Source organism: Oryzias melastigma, linkage group LG22 (genome assembly GCF_002922805.2).
Source record: "Oryzias melastigma strain HK-1 linkage group LG22, ASM292280v2, whole genome shotgun sequence".
Lineage (NCBI taxonomy): Eukaryota > Metazoa > Chordata > Actinopteri > Beloniformes > Adrianichthyidae > Oryzias > Oryzias melastigma.
In genome coordinates, this window is record NC_050533.1 from 26,020,516 (window position 1) to 26,041,740 (window position 21,225).

Genomic DNA, 21,225 nt, shown 5'->3' on the forward strand with positions numbered 1-21,225 from the left:
ATGTCACCATTTCAGTGTGTCTGCTTTCATAAAGATAAGACGGTTCAAACAACCTGATGAACACCTGCAGTTTACTTTGCCTCCGACAGAAAGCCTTTTAACCCTTTAACTGCCTGCTCAACCAAACATTTAGAAAACATGTTTTTGAAAATATTGATTTTGTGCATTACTCCCCACGGTACGGAGCCCCTAAAGGGAAATTGAGGAGAAAAAAAATGAAGTCTTCTTTTTCCCCAAAAATTGAAATAAATTTAAAAAAAAAGAATTCTGGTCAGTGACAGATACGCACCAGATAGTAACTGGTACGCATCTGTTACTAACAAGAACATTTTTTGTTAATAAGTTTTTAGAAACAAAAAAAATAGTTACTATCTAGTGTGCACCAGTTACCAAACCGATTATTTTTTCTTTACTACTATAATTTTTAGAAAAAGAAGTTCTAGTGAGTAACTAGAACTTGTTTTTTTTACTTTATTTTTGACAGAGCCCCTAAGTTTATTTAGAAATCTTATTTTTACTTCAATCATTTTTAAAAAAAAACTTTGATGTCTCTTTAGGGGCTCCGAACAAAGGCAATAAACAGCAGGAAAAAAAATGCCTTTTTTTTGGTATTTTAAGGGTTAGTGTGTTCCTCTCCACCTCCTCTCTGTGTGAAACTTCAACATGAATTACTTACTCACTTTATTACTGTAAAAAAGAAAAAGTGACTCCAAAAACAAAAAATCAGTGAGCCCAAGTAGACCATCATTAAATTGTAAGAAATATTTAAAATTTGATTCATTTTATTAAACTTTTGATATTGTCAGTTTTAGCAGAGGAAGGCTTGCAGGAGTCTCCACACCCAGACGGCGTTTATACAGTTAATCTAAAAGTGACTAGGGGTGCCACAATTAGTCGAATAAACAACGACTAATCAAATATTTAAATAGTTGATGACTAATTTAATAGTAGATCAATCGTTACTCTATGGAGCCAGTGTAGTAAAATTGAACAAAGTTGTGAGCACTAAAAAAAGCACTTTTTTAATTTGAGTGAGACCAAAGCTTTAACTTTAGTGAAAATTAGTTCTTGTTTCAGATGCCGACCTCCTTTAATTTAACCCTTTAACACATGAGGCGTCGCCGGTGACGCTTAAACACTAAATCTTTGACATACGGTACCTTTTCAACCGTTAACAGGATAATTCCAGCAGATTGTGAAGGACAAAAGCGGCTGAGCAAACACTGGGGCTCGGGTGTTAAAGGGATAATCTTTTTTTTGATACCACAAACTAATGAAGGACAGAAGCTGCATGACTCATTAAAAGTTGAATAAAATATCATCCTAATTGTCTCGATTTTTAGTTAGTTTAAAAATAATGATGGTTAGATGTGTGTTTTACATCTAGTTTGCAGACGACCCGATTAGTCGACTAATTGGAAAAAACAATCAGTGATTAGTTAACTATTAAAATAATCGTTTGTGGCAGCTCTAAAAGTGACGCAGCACTTACTGCCATTGTCTGAGTCATCACTGGTGCTAAGGTGCCGGCTCCTCTTCATCTTCGTCAGTCGGTAGAGCTCCACGGTGATAACTCTTCACAAAAGAGAAAGTACAGTCAGACAGAGACAATAATGCACCACTAAGTTCATAACTAAGAACAAGAATAATTTAGTTAACAGTTAGAGTAACAGGTCAGTTCCATCCAGACAAACCTTTAGAGGAGCAACATTCAAGACTCAAAGACTGCAGAATAAAAGTGATGCAGAGTGACAGCATAACATGACAGCTCAGCACTGAACCAGGTTTAGTCTTATTACAACAAACACGATTCTGACTTTTTTTTACCCCTAAAAAACTAATCGTGCTTCCTCCAGTCAGTGTGGAGGAAGCCTCCGGCGAGCTGACAGCCTCACAGAGCGAAAACAGGCTTGCTGACGGCCTGCTCGCCGTTTCCTAGGTGATGACGCAGCGTCAGGGACGTGTGCAGGCGATGACAACAAGTTTCCACACGCGACACAAACAGCAGCGACGCGCCGAGTTACGAAACCAGTCGGTACCGAACCGCCGCGAGCCCAAACCCCGCTCCTGGCAGGGAGGTTTCGCAGTCGCTACCAACCGAACCCGCTGAAGGAACTCGGTTCTGGACGGTTCGAGTGACGCCCGGATTTATTACCAACACGCAGAAAGAAAGTGATAAAATGCCGCTACATTTAGCGTCATGTAGAATAACTTTTTTTCTGCAAATGACTTTTAAAAACGTGGACAGTTCAGAACCATCCCCCCACACATGTAGAAGATGGTTGTACTTCAATGCACACATTTCTGTGACCAGTTGTAGCTCATGTTAGCTAAATGCTAATGTGTAGCCTTACCGCGGGCCCACCCACTCACCGCGCCTTTATTTTTTTAGCTTATAAAAGTATTAATAAATGCGTGAAATGAGCTAGATTACACCACACGGCTCTGTGCACATCCAAATTAAACTTTTTAAGCGGGAGAGCTCAGCTGCTGCTGGAAAATAGCGCCGTTGGCCTGTTTGCTAGCAGGAAGCTAACGTCAGTGACAGCGATTTGTGTTTAGCATTAGCCACCGATGCTAGCTTTGCTTCCACTCCTCGTTTCAAACCAACTCAGCACAAGATTTCTGACAAAGGTTAAAGGTCACGCACCTACTTCAAAGTCAACGTGAATGCACGAGCTGCAAACGGTATGAAAACCGAAGGAAACGCCGCAGCTTAGCAGCAGGGAGGCATGTTTACCAGCGCTCCCCTGCCTCAGCTTAATCTTTGGCGCCATTTTAAATGACGATGTCGCGTTCTCCTAGCGGATCGCTGCTGCGACCATGCCACGGGTAAAGTCGCCCAAATACCCCGATAAAAGCACCGAGTTACCCCGCGCAGGCAGTAAGTGAGTTCCAGTAAACTGAGGGGTACGTACAAAGCGCGCCAGGCCGGTGGAGGTTGGAGGCAGAGTTTGATTAGAAGCGCTGTTTTCTTTTCTTTTTCTTTTTTTCGAGTGAGTTCCGCTTGACCCGTATTCCACACACACATAAACACAAGCGGCGGACGGGGAGGGGACTACGGAGCGCAGCTGCGCATGCTCACCGCCAGAGGGCAGCAGAACTCCCTCAAACTCTCACGCGACCCACAGAAAGTAATTTTCCACAACCTCTGTGGTCAACACGCGCGCGCAGCAATGTGACTATGACTCTGCTATCCCATCTGAAAAATGCATACAATTCCTAAGTGTTTCATGCATAAACTATATAAATTAAACACCACTAAACTATGGTCCTTAAAACAGAATATAGAGGATCCACTCACAGCTTTAGTGTCCACAAGGAGAAAAATAGACCAGCCTTAATGACTGCTTGTTAAAACTTTTTAGTTTTGTATGTGTTTTGTTTCCTTCAAATTTAAACCTAAACTATATTATAATCATTACATTTCTAATCATTCTTGACACATAATTGCCCTATTAATCTGTGTGCAGTGGCTGATTTAGTTGCTCAGGGGCCCCAGGCCACTGCAGCGGTTGAATGATTACTTGAATGGTGGAACACAACAGCATACGATAATAAAAAATAAAGACATGTTCTCACATGTTCTCTCTGTTTTTGCCTTTTCTCTACATTTCTGTCCCCTTTCTCATTCTTGATCTTTTTATTAAAGGATCACCAAACACTAAATCACCTTTTTTTGGCTGTTGACTTCTATAAATGCGAGACCCTCCAGGATTTCGCGATGTTGCGATCGCAACTATTGACACAAAATCAAGGAAACCCTGCGACTAGTTGCGCACCTTACAACTTTTCATTTTCACCGCAACTTTCACCAATCTACCATGACAACCGGATGACGGCACAGCTTCATGATTTTTTCCCTTCTAACTTCTTAAAGGGAGGCGTGCTCTTTTTATCATCACTCTCTAGTCTTTTTCCACTTTTTTTTCTCTTACCCCGCCCCGCCACATGCAGCAGAACATGAATGGACTATGAGACTAGATCAGAGATCTGCAACTCGAGGCTCTGGAGCCAAACGCAGCTCTTTCCCTCCTCCATTGTGGCTCTATGGGTTTGAAGAAACAAACAATTTGAATAAAAAATGGTTTTGTAGCATTGGTTCATTTACTTTAATTATTTAGATTTTGTTACTTATGTTTAGTAACAATATTTAAACAAAACTGAGCAAAATGATGGTAAAATGTTTAATCTGCTATCAGAACGGATTATTATCAGAATGATATCATCTTATTACATTTAGTTTTAAAAGTATTGTTATTCTACACCAAAGTTGTTGTGTTTGTATTCAATAGTAAAATGAGACGAAGGAACTCTAAAGTTCAATAATAGAAAATACATTATTACATGTTTAGTTCAAGTAAATCTGCTGCAGCTGAAGGATCTGATCAAACACAAGATGATTTTATTTTGAAAGGAACTTGTATGAGCTACTTTCAAAAGTAAAAGAAGTTAATTTTATAAATAAAAACTCAATTGTAGAGATTATTTTAAAGGTATATTTTATTAATAAATGTCTCAATCATCACAAAAACATAAATAAAGTATTGTTCTAACTTTGAGGTGGGACTTTATGGCTCTCGATGGATTTTAGTCCAGAGGAAACTGGATCATATGGATCTTTTAGCATTAAAGGTTGCAGACTCTTAGGCTAGATATTGATGATACAAAGGAAGAATTTAGAGTCTGCAGGACAATAATTCCATGTAGAACCTTCTCCTTAAGAAACTTATAGACACCTGAGAGAACCTCTGAAACAGAGCAGATAACAAACCAAACCTGCTCCTCAAAGTCTTTGTCTTCCTCTACCAACAATTGATGCTTTTGAAACAGATAAAGATGAAGATTCTGAGGAGAACCTGGAGATCTGAGGATTAATCTGATTATGCTGTTTTTTAAGGTTATAATTTTTCTCTGGAAAATCATTTTATTCTGAAGTATGTTTAAATCAAAACACAAATATTTGGGTTATTGTGAGCAGAGAGGACCAAGGTACTTTTGTGTTTCACGTTTCTATTCAAGTTAAATGACAGCACTACAACATAACATAAGGTGATGATGAAGTATGTTACTAGAGCATCTGTCACTATAAAAGAGCTGCAGTATGAGAATGTGAATTTTATTTCATAATTAACATTCTGAGGTGCTTTTAAAATAAATACATAGAAAAAAAACATAGTAACTTTTATTGCAACTTTTCACAAAAGCCACCGCAACATCAGGCCTTTTAGGCTGCAACAATCACAAAAATCTGCCGCGAAATCCCGGAGTGTCTGAAATGGGGTTTTAGAAGTGATGTCTGATGGTCGTTGCCAAATTTTTGACAAATTAAAATAATCTTGTTTAATTCATGAAACTATAGTCAAAAACCGTCTGTGTGCTGCCCCCTACAGGTTGAAATGAGGTACTGCGATTGAATTTTGTGATTGGTCGACTGGTTAAGTCCCATGAGTTTCATGTCATCAGTGTAAAAGCCCCGCCCATCTTTGATTCTGTAATGGTCGGTCGTTAGTTTTAACATAACTTGTAGGTGTTTTGCCTTCAGTTGTCAAAAATCTCCCAGCTTTCACAACTTTCCAGAAGACTTGGAAGTTAAGGAACAGAAGTTGAGTTCAACTGGCACTGAATCCAGCGAACTCCATCCGGTGATGGATCATGGTTTCACTCATGATTGCTTGTTTAATATGTTAGCCTTTATTACCTATGATGCTAGCTGCATTTTACCAATCTCAGACTCTGGTCCCCTTCGGACCTCCAAACCCTCAGCTGCGCTGACAACCCCGCTGTCGGACATTGCAAAAGCACCGTCTTGAGCCAGCGGCTCGAAACAAGAAGATTCTGGACCAATAGCGCCAGCCTCAAGAGAAGGGGGAGGAGAAATATCCTCCGCCTCCTTGGAAAGTTCTGTGGAGAAACTTGCTTCACTTTTACTGGTACCACTCTCCATATTTTTTGTTTTTTGATTGAACATAACAATGAAAAACCACCCTCCATATTGAAGACCCAGCGTACGTTACATAAAGCTAACCTAACTGTCAATCATAGATCCAAGCCACGCCTCTGCTGCTCAGTCCGCCCTCCACTAGCCCCACCCCCTTTTGGTATTTTTCCAATCTGGGCTGAGACTGGAGTCAACCTCCAACTGCACTGTTTGGTTACCCTTTAAGTTCCTTTGATATTTTTTTTCTTTCATCCGTCTTCCTGCACATCGGTTTTATTGTTGATGAAATTTTGTGTGAAAAGGATTTAATTTTCTTTTATTGCATCAACAGTCTAATGATGATGATCATTTTCTCTGCTGCTTGGACAGCTACACTTCATCTTACCACTTTAAAAAAATCTCTTCAAGGAGTTTCTGTCTGCTTACTAACTTACTGCTGACGGAATATTCCATTGCTGCAGAGACGGGGGAGGATGAAACACTTTGACATGAGCGGTGTTATGTCATTAAGTGGTTTGGGTTCTTTGTGACAGAGCTAAATAATAATAGGCGTGGGGATCATTTTAGATTATTTTTGTAAGGCCCAGGTGATCGCCTGCATTTAAAGGTAAGTGCACCCTGTCTGTGATCTCACTGTAGGACTGTCCTCACAGTCAATTATCTCTCTGAATTTTGCACCATAACACAAAGATTCTTAAAACCGTTACCCCACATGTCATCAGACACACAGAAAATGTGTATTATGTACAAACTGATTCAGCGTATTTCTAAAGTGTAAATTTAAGTTAAGAGCCTCACAAAGAATTTTAAAAGAAAAAGCAGAAATCATCAATAATTCTGGATAGTTCAAGTTTATTCCAAATGATAATATCTTCAGCTTTTAATGAGCCATATAGATGAACAACAAATTACAATAAAGGGTTGTTGCACTGGAGTTTCATTACGTTTTTCACAGTCTCTACCTGATTTCAAACTTTCCACTGGAAAAAGCAGGAGTGCAGGAGTGTAAGTGTTTGTGACTGCACAGCATAACAGAGTGCAACCACAAACAATGAGAACACAGGAAACTTCAGATGGAACTCACAGCAAACATCACAAATATATTATAAAAAATGTACTTTTTGACATGAATGAACAGGACAAAGGACAATTTCCTCCTTCAACACTGAATAAAGCCTTAACACTAGCACAAATCCCTCTGGGAGTTTGAGCTCTCAACATCAGGACTGTCCACCAGCACAGATTCACCACAGGAGATCAGGAAGAAGCTCTTTGGATCAAGAAGGAGGAGCATGTGGAGAGTCGATTCATCTGTTCTAATTCACCTTCAGGCGTTTTTTAAGGTCTTCTTTGGAGTTTACTACACAGAAGAAAACTAGAAGATGAAGCACTAATTTAATGACCAGTCAATCAGAAGAATATTCATGTAACTTCTTCAGCTGTGGGTACGTTTGTCATGCATCACCTCTACGATAACGCATGAAAATGTGTAAATTTGTGTAAATCTTTGACATGTACAGCAGATGTTTGTGTTCTCACAGCAGCAGCAGTGCTGGCCTTGAAGGAGGTGGAACCTGCAGTTTTGTGGCGATTTGACAGCAAAGGATGAAATGAAAACAAGACATTTTTTATTCATAACAGCAGCCTGCAGCGGCTCGAGTCAAGCCTCATTCATGGGGGGTTTAAACCTCACCCATCTCCTGGGAGGGGCAAAGGTGCAGCATTATTGAGCTCTTCAACCGGGGTTAGCATGGAACAGATCCAGGCATTTCTCTTTTTTTCCTAACTTCTCCTGTCCAGCACATGAACCCAGATTGCAGCTGAGGGTCTCTTCTGATGGATGGACAATCAGGATTGTTGAAACTTCCTCCAGTGTGTTGCTATGAACCCATTTTGCACATGAAGCTGAACTTTATTGGGACTTATTATAGTTGTGATGCAATGCTGCAGGATAAATTTAACCGGCGAGGGCAGCAAGTCAAAAGCTGTCATTGACTTTAATAGACTACAAGATCAGCCTAAACGTTCATTATTGAGAGTAAACTCACTCAGATCTTGTTCAAATGTTTTCTAGAAGTTCTCCTTTATCAGCTGACAGCAATAATTTACTCGTGAAAAGTCACATTCTTGTGTTTCCAGATCTGTTTGTTCAATTGTAACACAGCAGTAAACAGACATCTATACCATTCCAATATGGCGTCTGACTTTGCGTATGGAACAAGCTAGCACGTCATCTCTAGTGATAAAACTATTGCCTGCAGCCCCCAGGCCAAGGAACAGGAGGAACAGAGAGCATGCAGAGCAGGAGCCCCAGCCCAGGAAGGGACCCACCCCACCCCAGGGCACTCCAGACCCAGGCCCCCACCACATGAGACCCATGCCGGTGCCCAGGGGAGAGCCACGCCACTTGCACCGGGGGGGACAGGCAGGCCAATCAGGATGGCCCCAACGCACCCCCAGAACTAGAGGCAATGGAGGCCCACCCCGGATCCAGGTGAGCACCCCAGCCAAACCTGGAGGAGGAGATAACGCCCCCGGCCGAGCAGGGACACACCACCCAGCCCATACCCCACCCCTAACCCAGACAGGGGCATAACCTCTACTCCATCCCAGGCAGAGGTCCAGCTCTGGACCATGGAGCCGCAGAGCTCTGCCCCAGAAAACCCCCTGGGCCTAGAACCAGACCAGAACACTACACCCCCACCAATAGGCCATGGAGAGGAGCACAGAGGCCACCCACCCCCACTGAACCAGAGGGGCTGAAGTTCTGCTGTATTGTTTTTGTTAGTAGCTGTGTGAACTCCTGGCTGATATGATCCAAAAGTAGTTTCAGTTATTGATGACAGCTGATGCTGTTTTTCCTCTTCCAATGAACTAAGATTGTTTTATTGGCTATGCAGAGGGCAGTAAAGATGAGAGATTTAGATCTTTCCTCTAGACCGGGGGTCCCAAAACTACAGCTTTTTCTGTTTCTTAGGCTAATTTGGAGTTTAGCTAACATTTCAGCTACATGCTAGCTGTTTTGGATAAATTATACATTTTTCAAGTTTTTTAGGCTAATTTCACATTTAACCAATATTTCAGCTACATGCTAGCTGTTTTGGCATTAGATCATCCTGAACATTTTTAAGTAATGGTCATCATTTAATTGTACTAATAGACTGGAGGAGTTCGTGACACCAAAGTATTTAACATTTCCTGATTCTAAAGGTATATTTAAATCCAGATCCAGGCAATTCTGAAGGACTCAGAAAGGAAGTTAGGTCAAGTCTGACTTTTTCAGCAGTAACTCTAGACACAAATGAAATGCTATGTTTCCTCTTTTTGCTACCATAGCAACATGTAAGATGCAGAGAAATCGGAGCCCATATTATCTTCAGTAAGAAGCTATTGTATCCCCACAGGTAGAGGTTCAGGAAAAGATGAGAGGCTAGTGAGACCTGACTGAACAGCTAAACTAAATGCTGGATGTAGCTTCATCTCTAGATCACGTGTCAAAGTCAAGGTCCAGGAGCCGGATCCGGTCCTCCAGATCATTTTATTGTTATTAATGACCCGATGTTATCTTGCACTTATTTCTGACTTTTATAATTTTGACAAAATATGTATTTTATGAAGAGTAAAATATTGAAAGTTATTTAAGGTTTAAGTTAATGTCTTCTGTTATAATATTCCAGACTTTTTATTATTCATAATTATGTTTAAAAGTTACAGTTTTAAAGTTTTAAAAATTGAGATTCTGCTAGCTTTTAGAACTATTTTGGCATTTACTAAGATTTTTTATGCTGTTTTGGATCTTAGCTAATATTTCAGCTACATGACAGCTGTTTTGGCAAAGTTAGGCTTTTTTTAACGTTTTTTAGGCTGTTTTGGAGCTAGGCTAATATTTCCCTCTTGTCTAATTTAGGCTTTTTTCAGTTTTTTAGGATATTTTGAAGCTCAACTATTTTTTTCAGCTACATACTAGCTGTTTTGGCTAATCCGAGTTTTTTTAGGCTAATTTGGAGTTTAGTTAATATTCTAGCTGGCTATCAGCTTTGTCATTTTCAGCTATCAGTTTCACTGCTTTTAGCTATCAATTTCAGCATCTTCATCTATCTACACTAGCATCTTCAGCTGCCAGATTCAGCTTACAGCATTCACTCTAGCATTATTGCAGGTAATGCTATATATCTAGTTCATAAATATTTTAAAGGGGCCCTACCATGAAAATTCTACTTTTTGAGGTTTTAAATGCATGATACTGTTCATTCATCTCTATAAAGAACCCTAAAGCAGCATTTTGATTCGTTCTTACATTTAGTAGTAATCCCCCAAAAACCTGCGCTGTCTGCAGAAGCCCCTCCCATACCCACAAAAACGAGCAGGTGGAAACGTGCTGATGTAAGATCGATGTCAACAGCTCCCTCCAGGAAGAGTCTGCTCTGACAGCTCCGCCCCCAGACTAACACAACACTCAATTTCTCCCCTTATTCAGTGATGATCAGAAAAAAACTTTCATTTTAGATGCAGAATACCATATATCTTCCAGTTGTGTCCTGTCTTCAATAAATTTTAGCTGAAACAGGTCTTCGTTAATCTAGACACGGGGCTCCTTTAAGATCCAACCACCCCTCCACTCCCACACAGCCGTGCAGAAGCCGCGTGTGTTTCTGTTGTGAAGCAGTTTAGCGATGGCCAGACCTACTAAAGGCAGATATATCATATTTGCATCCATCTTTGAAGTTTGGATTATTTTCGTGGGAGTAATGCAGATACAGAGATTTCTCTGGGATGACGTCATGAAGTGGACTGTCGGCAGTGCAGCCACACGCAGCAGCAGGCGGAGCTTCAGGAATCAAGTCGTTTTACATCCAGGTAGGAAAAGTCTCACGAAATATAACAAATATTTCATAAATAGTTTGTTTTTTGGTGTTCCAAAGGTAATATATGATCATATATATGAATATAGTTCACTCTGAAAGGGTGAAGACAATGATTGTATGGCCCCTTTAAAAAGTTACAGTTTTAAAGTTTTTAAAATGTAGTTTAATTGTGTTCAATAAATGTTTATCCTGTTCGGCCCGCGACCTAAGGTGAGTTTTGGATTTTGGCCACTTGTGCGATTGAGTTTGACACCCCTGCACTCTCAGCAAAAGTCAACTCAACCCACAAAGCTCAGCACAAAACATTAAAAACAAAAAACACCATATTTTTTCATTTGCTTCACATTCCAACTTGAAGATAATGTGGAAACAGCTAAGGATTTCAGGAGACCAGATGAAGGTTTGTCCAGCAGCAAACTGACCTCAGGAGTGTTAATATTAGTGCCAACCTTTACACAACAAGGACATATAGTACTGTAGTGTGACCATCAGTACCTCACAAAAACTAAACAGGATCCTAAAATGTTGATTTCCACATTTTCTCAGACAAACAAAGAGCTCATCTGATGGCCAGGATGGAGTCGTAGGACTTCCCAGTCCTGCAGACTTGAATGTTGTGGAAGCCCGTCTTGTGGAGCATGTGGGAGTAGTCAGACGGAGCGCGCTCCCTGCCCTCCGCCTGCACCAGCATGTTGAGGGAGAAGATCTGCGCCATGACGGGCCCACGTCTGTTCTCAAACAACATGGCTTCCACAAGCAGAACGCCGCCGCCTGGCAAAGGGATGGACAGAGATCCTGAAGCACAGCGCTGCTCATCTCAGCTTTACAACATCACAGGGACATGTACAGAATATATAGTCTAGGGCTGGGTTGAAAAAATCGATTAATCGATTTGAATCAATCTAAGCTTAATAGATCAATAATTGATTCACAAAGATATTAATCGATTTAGCACACAAAGCTAAAGTCTGCTAGCTTGATGCTAACGTTCAAAATAATTTCCTATAGGACGGCTAATGCTAACGCTCGGTTGACCAAAAAAATACATTGCTGACTAAATGAACATCTTTATTAACTTATAGGCATTAATTCTCCAAACTCTTTCAAGGAAATAATTTTTGAAGTAACTATTTTTCTAGAATAAGCTGTAATGCTATAGCATGATCGCCACCTAGTGGTCAAACTGAAACATCCTCCAGGAGAAGCAGAACAATGTTTCCAATGTTAATGATCTGAACATTTTAGTTAGAACTTCTCCTTTAGAGAATCCATGTAACTCTGGATGATATTAACAATCTCATTATTTCACTGATACATTTACAGTATGTGAACTGGATCAGATTCATATAAATATTTTCAAAACATATAGTAGATTATTAATTTATTTCTAACCAAATGTGTATAAATGTGTAAACTCAAAATTGAATTGAATCGAATTTAAGAATTGAAAGAATCCGAAAAAAATCGGAATCGAATTGATTCAGGCTCTTGTGAATGGAATCGAATCGTTTCTGGAGATTATAACCGATACCCAGAGCTAATGTAGACCACACGTGTCAAAGTCAAGGCCCGGGGGCCGGATCCGGCCCTCCTTGTAATTCTATCCAGCCCTCCAGATCATTTTATTTCATTGTTATTAATGGACCGATATTATCTTGTGCTCATTTCTAACTTGTTTAATATAGAAATATATATTTTTATGGAGAGTAAAATATTGAAAGTTATTTAAGGTTTAAGTTGATTTATTCTGGAATAATATTCCTGCCATTTTTTTATTCATAATTCTGTTAAAAAGTTACAGTTTTAAAGTTTTATAAATTGTCATTCTGCTAGCTTTTGGGATTTTTGACATTACTAAGATTTTTCAGCCAATTTTAGGGTTTAGCTAATATTTTAGCTACATCCTATCTGTTTTGGCTAACCTAAGTTTTTTTTGTTTTTGCAGGTAATACTATATATCTAGTTCATAATTATGTTAAAAAGTTACAGTCTTAAAGTTTTAAAATGTAGTTTTAGAGTGTTTAATAAATGTTTATCCTGTTCGTCCTGCGACCTCAGGTGTGTTTTGGATTTCGGCTCCTTGTGGGATTGAGTTTGACACTCCTGATGCAGATGTTTACACATGAACCTACAGGAGCTGGATCAGAGCCTCCAAGACAAACCTACTGAGAGCTGACAGAAAACTCAGCCTTTAAAAAAACAACGCAGCATGATGATGGTAAAGAAGTCTGCAGAGAAACTTACAGAACCAGAGTAAACCATTTTCAAAATAAAAGTTTGGTCTTTCCTGGTTCTTATTTCATTACACAGAAACAGAACCAAATAACCCTCAGTTATGCGCGTGGACAGTCTCTTATGATCAAAGAACCGTTCTCAGCAGTACAGCTGATGAATCATGATGTGAATGTATTTCTGATGGGTGTTATATGGTAACCACTATAAATTCTTCAAATTGTCTTCTGACAAATCTCTTGCTTCTCACGTGAACAGCGTTCTGCACCTTCTCTCCATTTCTATGAGATCCCTCAGGTGTTATCTCAGAGGTCTCCTCTGAACTCACCTGGCTTACAAGCATCGTAGATCTTCTTCAGCAGCTTCAGACACTTGTCCTCAGGCCAGTCATGAAGGATCCTGGCCAGAACATACAGGTCAGCAGCAGGGATTTCCCCACTGAAGAAATCTCCTGCAAAGACGTGAAACAGCAGCTCTGGGACTCATGGAGTAAAACAACACTAAATTAAGTCTAAAAACATGTTTCTGTAACAGACTCACCGGTCTGAAACACCACAGTTTGGTTCTCCTGGGAGAAATGCTTCTGAGCTGCTTCAACCACCTGAGGCAGGTCGAACACCATCACGGAGGAGGAGGGATAGGCCAGCGCCATCTCCCGAGCCAGAGCACCTGTGCAGCCTGCAGGTCAGACACTGGGAGGTCATCAAAGGTCCCAGCAGGTGGGGGGGGGGTGTTGATTTTCCATAAGCTTTACAGGAACTGCTCACCTCCAAGATCAACTATTGTCTGAAAGCCTGAGAGGTTGAACGCGGTCACGACATCGTGTCCATCCAGAACCCAGGTGGAGTTCATCAGACCCATGAACTTCAGCATCTCCTCCTCTGACCTGTGAGGCAAAACTCAGGGATTCAGTCGTCTGAACTTCATGATGTTTCTTTAAATCAATTCAATTCAAACAACTTTATTCATCCTCGAGGGACAATTCTATGGTTAAGGTGCAGAGAGTGTCTTCAACATTCAAACTCACATGACACAGGAGTGGAGAGAGAAAAATAATCATAAAATAAGGAGAAAAACTGTGCAATACTTTACTAGAAAAACTGTAATACTACACTAGAAACAGTATTAATACTATACTAGAAACAGTATTAATACTACACTAGAAACAGTATTAATGCTATACTAGAAACAGTATTAATACTACACTAGAAACAGTATTAATACTACACTAGAAACAGTATTAATACTATACTAGAAACAGTATTAATACTACACTAGAAACAGTATTAATACTATACTAGAAACAGTATTAATACTATACTAGAAACAGTATTAGTACTATACTAGAAGAACTGTGCAATACTTTACTAGAAGAACTGTACAATACTATACCAATGAAACTGTAAAATACTATACTAGAAAAACTGTAATGTCACACTAGAAACAGTATTAATACTATACTAGAAAAACTGTGCAATACTTTACTAGAAAAACTGTAATACTACACTAGAAACAGTATTAATACTATACTAGAAACAGTATTAGTACTATACTAGAAAAACTGTGCAATACTTTACTAGAAAAGCTGTAATACTACACTAGAAACAGTATTAATACTATACTAGAAACAGTATTAATACTACACTAGAAACAGTATTAATACTATACTAGAAACAGTATTAATACTATACTAGAAACAGTATTAGTACTATACTAGAAAAACTGTGCAATACTTTACTAGAAAAACTGTAATACTACACTAGAAACAGTATTAATACTATACTAAAAACAGTATTAGTACTATACTAGAAAAACTGTGCAATACTTTACTAGAAGAACTGTACAATACTATACTAATGAAACTGTAAAATACTATACTAGAAAAACTGTAATGTCACACTAGAAACAGTATTAATACTATACTAGAAAAACTGTGCAACACTTTACTAGAAAAACTGTAATACTACACTAGAAACAGTATTAATACTATACTAAAAACAGTATTAGTACTATACTTATGCAATACTTTACTAGAAGAACTGTACAATACTATACTAATGAAACTGTAAAATACTAGAATACTAGAAACACTGTAATGCCATACTAGAAACAGTATTAGTACTATACTAGAAAAACTGCACAATACTATACTAGAAGAACTGTACAATACTATACTAATAAAACTGTAAAATGCCATACTAGAAAAACTGTGCAATACTATAATTCCTCAATACAGGGAAAGTCTCAATGTTGTATGATAGAGATAATATAAAAAAAGATAACTTAAATTTATAGATGTGAGGTCCTGGAAATGGCATGAATGTGTGAAGAATGTCTGTTGTTTTCCTGACATGATCCTCTTTCAAATCTAATATCCTCACATTTCTATGCCTTTAAAATGTTTATACATATACTATTATAATACTGTAAGAATTTCCCAGTTGTCATGGTTACTAATCTTTAGAAATATTACAAAAATCTCAGGAACACGTTATGAAAGGTTCACCAGAGGTGACAGAAGGATGATCTGAACCAGACGCTCCTCTACCTGTAAATCGCTTGAAACACATCTTCAGGTGGAAGGCCGAAGGTCTTCTGGTTTTGGTTCCTGCCCTCTCTGTGTGATGGAGAAGAGGGGGAATGCTTTAGACCTCACCGATCACTTCCCCCCAAAGATCAGTCAGCCCCACCCACCTGACGGCATTCGCCATGTTGCTCCACAGCGGGTAGATGGTTTGGGACTGGTAGATGATCATGTCGTGGAGAGACTTGGCGCTTCCCTTCGCCAGGTAGAGGCTGGCCACGTCTGTGCTGCTGTACAGAGCTGATCGAGAACAGCAGCAGACAGGAGAACCAGACGGTTCTGCTTTAGGTTCTGACAGCACCGCACCAAGTCACTGATCTGGACCGACCTGAGAGCTACTCAACTAACCAGGAAACCTAAAATAACAGTGGAGGGGAACTGGACTGTAGTTCGGTTGAGTTTGGAGCCTCAGAGCAGTCACATCCAGATCGTTCCAGTGCTCGTCATTACAGTGAAGACAATGATGGGGTACCATTAGTAAATCTGAGGAGTACAACTTTGACATCAGTGTTTTCATGCACTGATCTGAAAGTTTCTGCTTCTAAAATCTCTCCTCCTCATCCACGTCCCTCTAACCTTCGACTCTCCTCCCCCTCGGTCAGCCTCCTGTTCTCCTTCCATCCTCGTTCCTCTTTCCTGCATCTCCATGTCAGCATCCTTTCACCAACATCATCACTGTGGCTCCTCTCAACATGTCCAAACATCTCCATCTGCTTCTCTGCTTTATCTCCAGATCTGCCATGATCTGATCCTCTGATGGATTCATTCCTGATGCTATCCATCCTGGTCACTCCCAAAGAGAACCTCAGCATCTTCATCTCTGCTACCTCCAGCTCTGCTTCCTGTCTCTGTCTCTGATCCACTGTCTGTCACATTTCACATTTCATTTTTCCACTTTCAAGCACAAATTACTCATTTTATGAAACTTGATTACTTATTTGAATTTAAAAAAGCTTAAAGAAAAGCTTTAATCTTCACACCTTGGACCAAATAACAATTACAACAGACGTCACCGAGTTTTAGGTTTTCATCCTTCAGGTTTAAGGATCTCCATGTAGACCCCCTCCTCACCTGTGCCGCCTGTCACCCCCTCCTCACCTGTGCCGTCTGTCACCCCCCTCCTCACCTGTGCCGCCTGTCACCCCCTCCTCACCTGTGCCGTCTGTCAGCCCCCTCCTCACCTGTGCCGTCTGTCAGCCCCCTCCTCACCTGTGCCACCTGTCACCTCCACCTCCAGGATCTCGATGCCCACCAGGGCGTCCAGCAGTCTCTCCATCCCGTCCACGCTGGTGCGCAGCTCCCGGGCCACCGTCTGGGCGCTGACAGGCTCCGCAGAGTTCAGCAGGAGGTCAAAGACTCCCAGCTCGCAGGCGCTGAAGATCACCTGAGGTGAGGACAGGTAGGGTCCGGACTCAGACTGTTTCGGTCGGAACCATCAGAACCGGAAGCGACAGCGTCAAAGTCCGCCTGTTACCTTCGACACCCTGAAGCCGTTGAGATACTCCAGAAGTTTGAAGGGGTAGTCCAGCTCGCTCTGGGACAGATGCTCTGCCATGGCTGCAGCGGACCCACGGACACGCGCACGGCCCACGGACGGAGAGAGAGTGAGAGACTCCGTCCCGGTGGCGTTTGAGGCTCCAGCCAAGATGGAGACCAGAGTCTCTGCGGGGGGAGCGGGTCATCCGCGGAGGAGACGCATCTCTGGAAGCGACGAGGAGCCGCGGCGGCAACTGTGCACGAGCGACACCAACTGTGCACGAGCGACACCAACTGTGCACGGGCGACACCAACTGTGCACGAGCGGCATTTAACTGTGCACGAGTAGCATCAGCTGTGCACGAGAACGGTTCCTTCAGTGCACGCGCAGCAGAGGCCGGATCATGGGGACACAGACACCTGCAGCTCCGGGTTGAGCCGCAGCGGCAGCGGGGGCGCTGTTGAGCCGTTCCTGTTTTCATTCTATTCATTGTGTCGTTAGTCTCTGTATTGTTGTTTACCTGTCGTGGATTTTTTAGGGCGTCTTTGCTTTTTTAAGCACATTGTTCTCTGCATCCTGATTGGCTATTGCACTTGTCAATCAATCTCAGCGTCTCCTGTGGCTTCATAAATCTTCTGGGTTCATCTTCAAATGAAAGTTTGAACTTTGAGAAATAAAACAAGAGAGAGAGAAGTGTGAAAATGGGAGTTTTTGTGGTTTTATTTTTATTTTTTTACAGCAGGCATGTCTAAAGTCTGGCCCCCGGGCCAACCAGCCACAGGCCCCTGTCATAACAACCTTGACTAAACTCCATAATTTTGACTAAACTCCATAATTGGCCGCTGTAAATCTGTGGCAGCATTGCAGAGGGATCTTCCTGTGACTCTCCACATCAGTGTTTTTCAACCTTTTTTGAGCTAAGGTACACTTTTTCCTTGACAAAAATTCTGCAGCACACCAGCATCCAGATATGTAAAACAGGAGAAACTCTACAGTCTGTATTGGAGTACAGTCTCTCCACAATCTCCTGACAATTTTTGGTATTAATTCAGGCAGAAAAGATGGAAGTTGGGACTGTTTTTCCTAAATGTAAAAAAAAAAATGTTGTGATTGTGACCAAAAATAATTTTCAACTAAATTAGTTGAAAAATATTAATTAAAATTAATTTAAATTAAAATGAATTAAAATTAATTTAGTTGAAAATTAACTCATTTTCAACGTGAAAATTAGTTGAAAATCAACTAATTTTCAAATTAGTTGAAAATTTGCTCAAGTAGTTGTTTTTCCCATTTATTAATAACTTTATTAATATGCAATTTTATGTGAGCTCACAAAAAACCTCTTTAAATGTTTATGCCAGAGCAATTGTAATTTTTGAACAAATATATGATCACAACATCCTTGTTTTTGTACACACAAAGAACATTATATTCAGGTTCAGTTGTAACAACATAAAAAGTGAACATTTCGAAGTTTTATTTTGATTTATGGGCAGTGGTTAGCGCTCTCGCCTCACAGCGAGAAGGCCCCGGTTCGACTCCCGCCTGGGACCTTTCTGTGTGGAGTTTGCATGTTCTCCCCGTGCATGCGTGGGTTTTCACCGGGGACTCCGGCTTCCTCCCACCATCCAAAAACATGCTTCATAGGTTGATTGGTGACTCTAAATTGCCCCTAGGTGTGAATGTGAGAGTGAATGTGTGTGATTGAGGCCCTGAGACAGACTGGAGACCTGTCCAGGGTGAACCCCGCCTTCGCCCTTCAGTAGCCGGGTTAGGCTCCGGCACCCCCGCGACCCCGAAAGGGACAAGGCGGACAAGAAGATGAATGAATTATTTTTTATGGTCTTAATACAAAATGTAACTTTAACAAAACATGTTTTATTTAGTTTTTGGTGAATAAATAGTTTTTATTTTCGTAGCACAGTGCAGAAGTGCTGTCACTTTACCCCAATGCATTATGGGAGCTGCAGTGCAAAAAGTGACACTGATGCTGGACAAACTCACATCTCTGAGCCTCATTATTTTGTTCACTTTTTCCACGACACCAGATCTTGCAGGAAGCTACACTACGAAACATAAACTTTAGCTGTTATTTTTGTTGGAACTGTGAGACTTTATGAGAACAAAAACGAGGATGTTAACTGTTGATTGGTCAGACTGATGACAGATTAAGCCTCAAGAATGATTGGCGGAGACAGTTGGAGGGGTGGAACTTCTCCAAAAAACAGTGGGTAAATTGAGGGACCATCATTCTTATCAAAAAGTCTTTATTGGAATCAAGTAAACACAAATAAAAAGTATTTTATGGTGCTTCATATTCCTAACTATTCAGTGTTTTATCAGGGTCTGTTTAAATGAAAGCAGAGCTGATCTCCTGGTGATAGAAAATGTTTTTATATCAGTGAAAATGAATACCGTATTTTTGGACTACAAGCTGCTACTTTTTTCCTTGATTTGAAACCATGCGGCTTATACAAAGGTGCGGCTATTCTGTGGATTTTTTTTCACCACTAGGGGCGCTCTAACCAGAATTAGAATCAAAAACAAGATAGACGAACAATAAAAATAAAAAGAAAATTGGCATTCTGCTAGCCCTGGACTATTTTGGGAATCAGTAAGATTTTTTCAGGCTGTTTTGGAGTTAGGCTAATACTTCAGGTAAATGCTAGCTGTTTTGGCTAACTTAAGTCTTTTTTTCTTTTCTTTTTTTAGGCTAATTTGGGATTTAGCTAAAATTTTAGTGGACTATAAATTTCAGCATCTTCAGAGGCCAAATTCAGCTTACAGCATTCACGCTAGCATTATCACAGGTGATGCTATATATCTAGTTCATTATTATGTTAAAAAGTGACAGTTTAAAGTTTTAAAAATGTAGTTTCAGAATGTTTAATAAATGTTTATCAAGTTCAGCCTCTAACTTAATGTGTTTTGGATTTTGTGCGATTAAGTTTGACACCCCCGTGTTAATTGAATCGGCCTAAACCATTCTAACATTGTTTTAAAAATTAAATAATTTATTACTAATATTGGAACATATTGTGTGGTTTGAGACACAGTCAGTTTATTTTACTGTAATGTAAAAACGACCATCACTGCAGACAACACACATGTGATGCAGCAGAAAGTGATCAACCATCATTCCAGTCTTTGAATTGATCAAAGTCATGTGACCATACAGAATGTTCTAATAATGATTATTCTGATAAACAACAGTGGACTGAACTTTATCAAACTAACATGTGAATGGATTTGACATTCATTCTTGTTTGTTTGTACACATATTTAATTTATTATCTTGAAGAAATACAAGAATCTGAAACCTTCAGCTGAACTGTTCAGTAGCAGATATTTATCTCTGAGTCTCACTGCTGGAAGTTTGGATGAAGATGTTCTGGATCCATTTTAGATTGTGGAATCGGATCCAATCTAGACTATAGATCAGATGAGAAACCACAAACTATGATATGAATTCAGTGATTATTATAATGAATAGCTTCAGCCATCATTTTTTCATTCGCCTGCGATGAAAGCACAGATGCAGACACTGCTCGGTTACTTATTTTCAGAGGAGATGACAGACACGAACGTGAGCGAAGAATCTTTAGGGCCAAACTAGAAAATTAGTTTCTTTGATCAAAGCCGCAGTGGTTTATCTTACAGAGAGATTTTATTAGTGAATAATCACATTTATGAACTTTGAGTTTTATGCTGACAAGTTCTGTTTTTCAGACTTGTATTATTTCTGATCTTTAAAGAAATGAGAAGTACCCTTTTGTCATAGAATTGTCATTAAATACTTCATTTGTAAATAATATAAGGCACGTGTCAAAGTCATGGCCCGGGGGCCAGATCCGGCCCTCCAGATCATTTTATTTTATTATTATAAACTGCCCAATTTCATGTTGTAACATCCCACTTTTGACAGAATATATACTTTATGGAGAACAAAATACCGAAAGTTATTTAAGATTTAGGTTGGTTTATTGTGGAATGACATTCCTGTGTGTTTGTTTTATATTAGAAAAAATTACGTTTTAAAAGTTTTAAGTTTTAATCACGTAAAAAGATCTAAAACTAAAAGGTTTAGGGAGCTGATGCACAAACACGGAGGAGGGAGTATCCTGGT

General features: G+C 40.0%; 2 protein-coding genes across 7 annotated transcripts in view; both read right to left on the reverse strand.

Moving 5' to 3' along the window:
- Positions 1–3,366, reverse strand: part of jade1 (jade family PHD finger 1) — a 13,511-nt gene extending 10,145 nt beyond the window's left edge. The window contains exons 1-2 of one of the 6 annotated variants that reach the window (XM_024268237.2): positions 3,305–3,366; positions 1,493–1,575 (exon numbers count right to left, since the gene is read on the reverse strand). In XM_024268237.2, coding sequence (XP_024124005.1) covers positions 1,493–1,541 — 49 coding nt within the window. In that variant the 5' untranslated portion in view covers positions 1,542–1,575; positions 3,305–3,366. Of the gene's footprint in view, positions 1–1,492; positions 1,576–1,694; positions 2,356–2,650; positions 2,882–2,918; positions 3,247–3,304 lie in introns of those variants that run through there. The other 5 variants (XM_024268229.2, XM_024268261.2, XM_024268252.2 and 2 more) reach the window with 5 other exon arrangements.
- A 7,578-nt stretch (positions 3,367–10,944) lies between these two features.
- On the reverse strand, positions 10,945–17,521 carry asmt2 (acetylserotonin O-methyltransferase 2). The gene is made up of 8 exons (XM_024275432.2): positions 17,097–17,521; positions 16,832–17,006; positions 15,733–15,862; positions 15,587–15,655; positions 13,806–13,924; positions 13,579–13,716; positions 13,367–13,489; positions 10,945–11,577 (listed from the first exon to the last, which is right to left on the reverse strand). Exons 1-8 carry the CDS (start codon positions 17,175–17,177, stop codon positions 11,366–11,368), a joined length of 1,047 nt encoding a protein of 348 aa, XP_024131200.1. The 5' UTR covers positions 17,178–17,521; the 3' UTR covers positions 10,945–11,365.
- Between the last annotated feature and the right edge of the window lie 3,704 nt (positions 17,522–21,225).

Excerpts from the sequence above, each read along its gene's own strand:
- asmt2 (XM_024275432.2), bottom strand. The coding sequence starts at position 17,177 with ATGGCAGAGCATCTGTCCCAGAGCGAGCTGGACTACCCCTTCAAACTT. Across the intron at positions 17,007-17,096 it reads ACGGCTTCAGGGTGTCGAAG|GTGATCTTCAGCGCCTGCGA; the intron begins GTAACAGGCGGA and ends TCCTCACCTCAG. Across the intron at positions 11,578-13,366 it reads CTACGATGCTTGTAAGCCAG|GCGGCGGCGTTCTGCTTGTG; the intron begins GTGAGTTCAGAG and ends TCCCTTTGCCAG.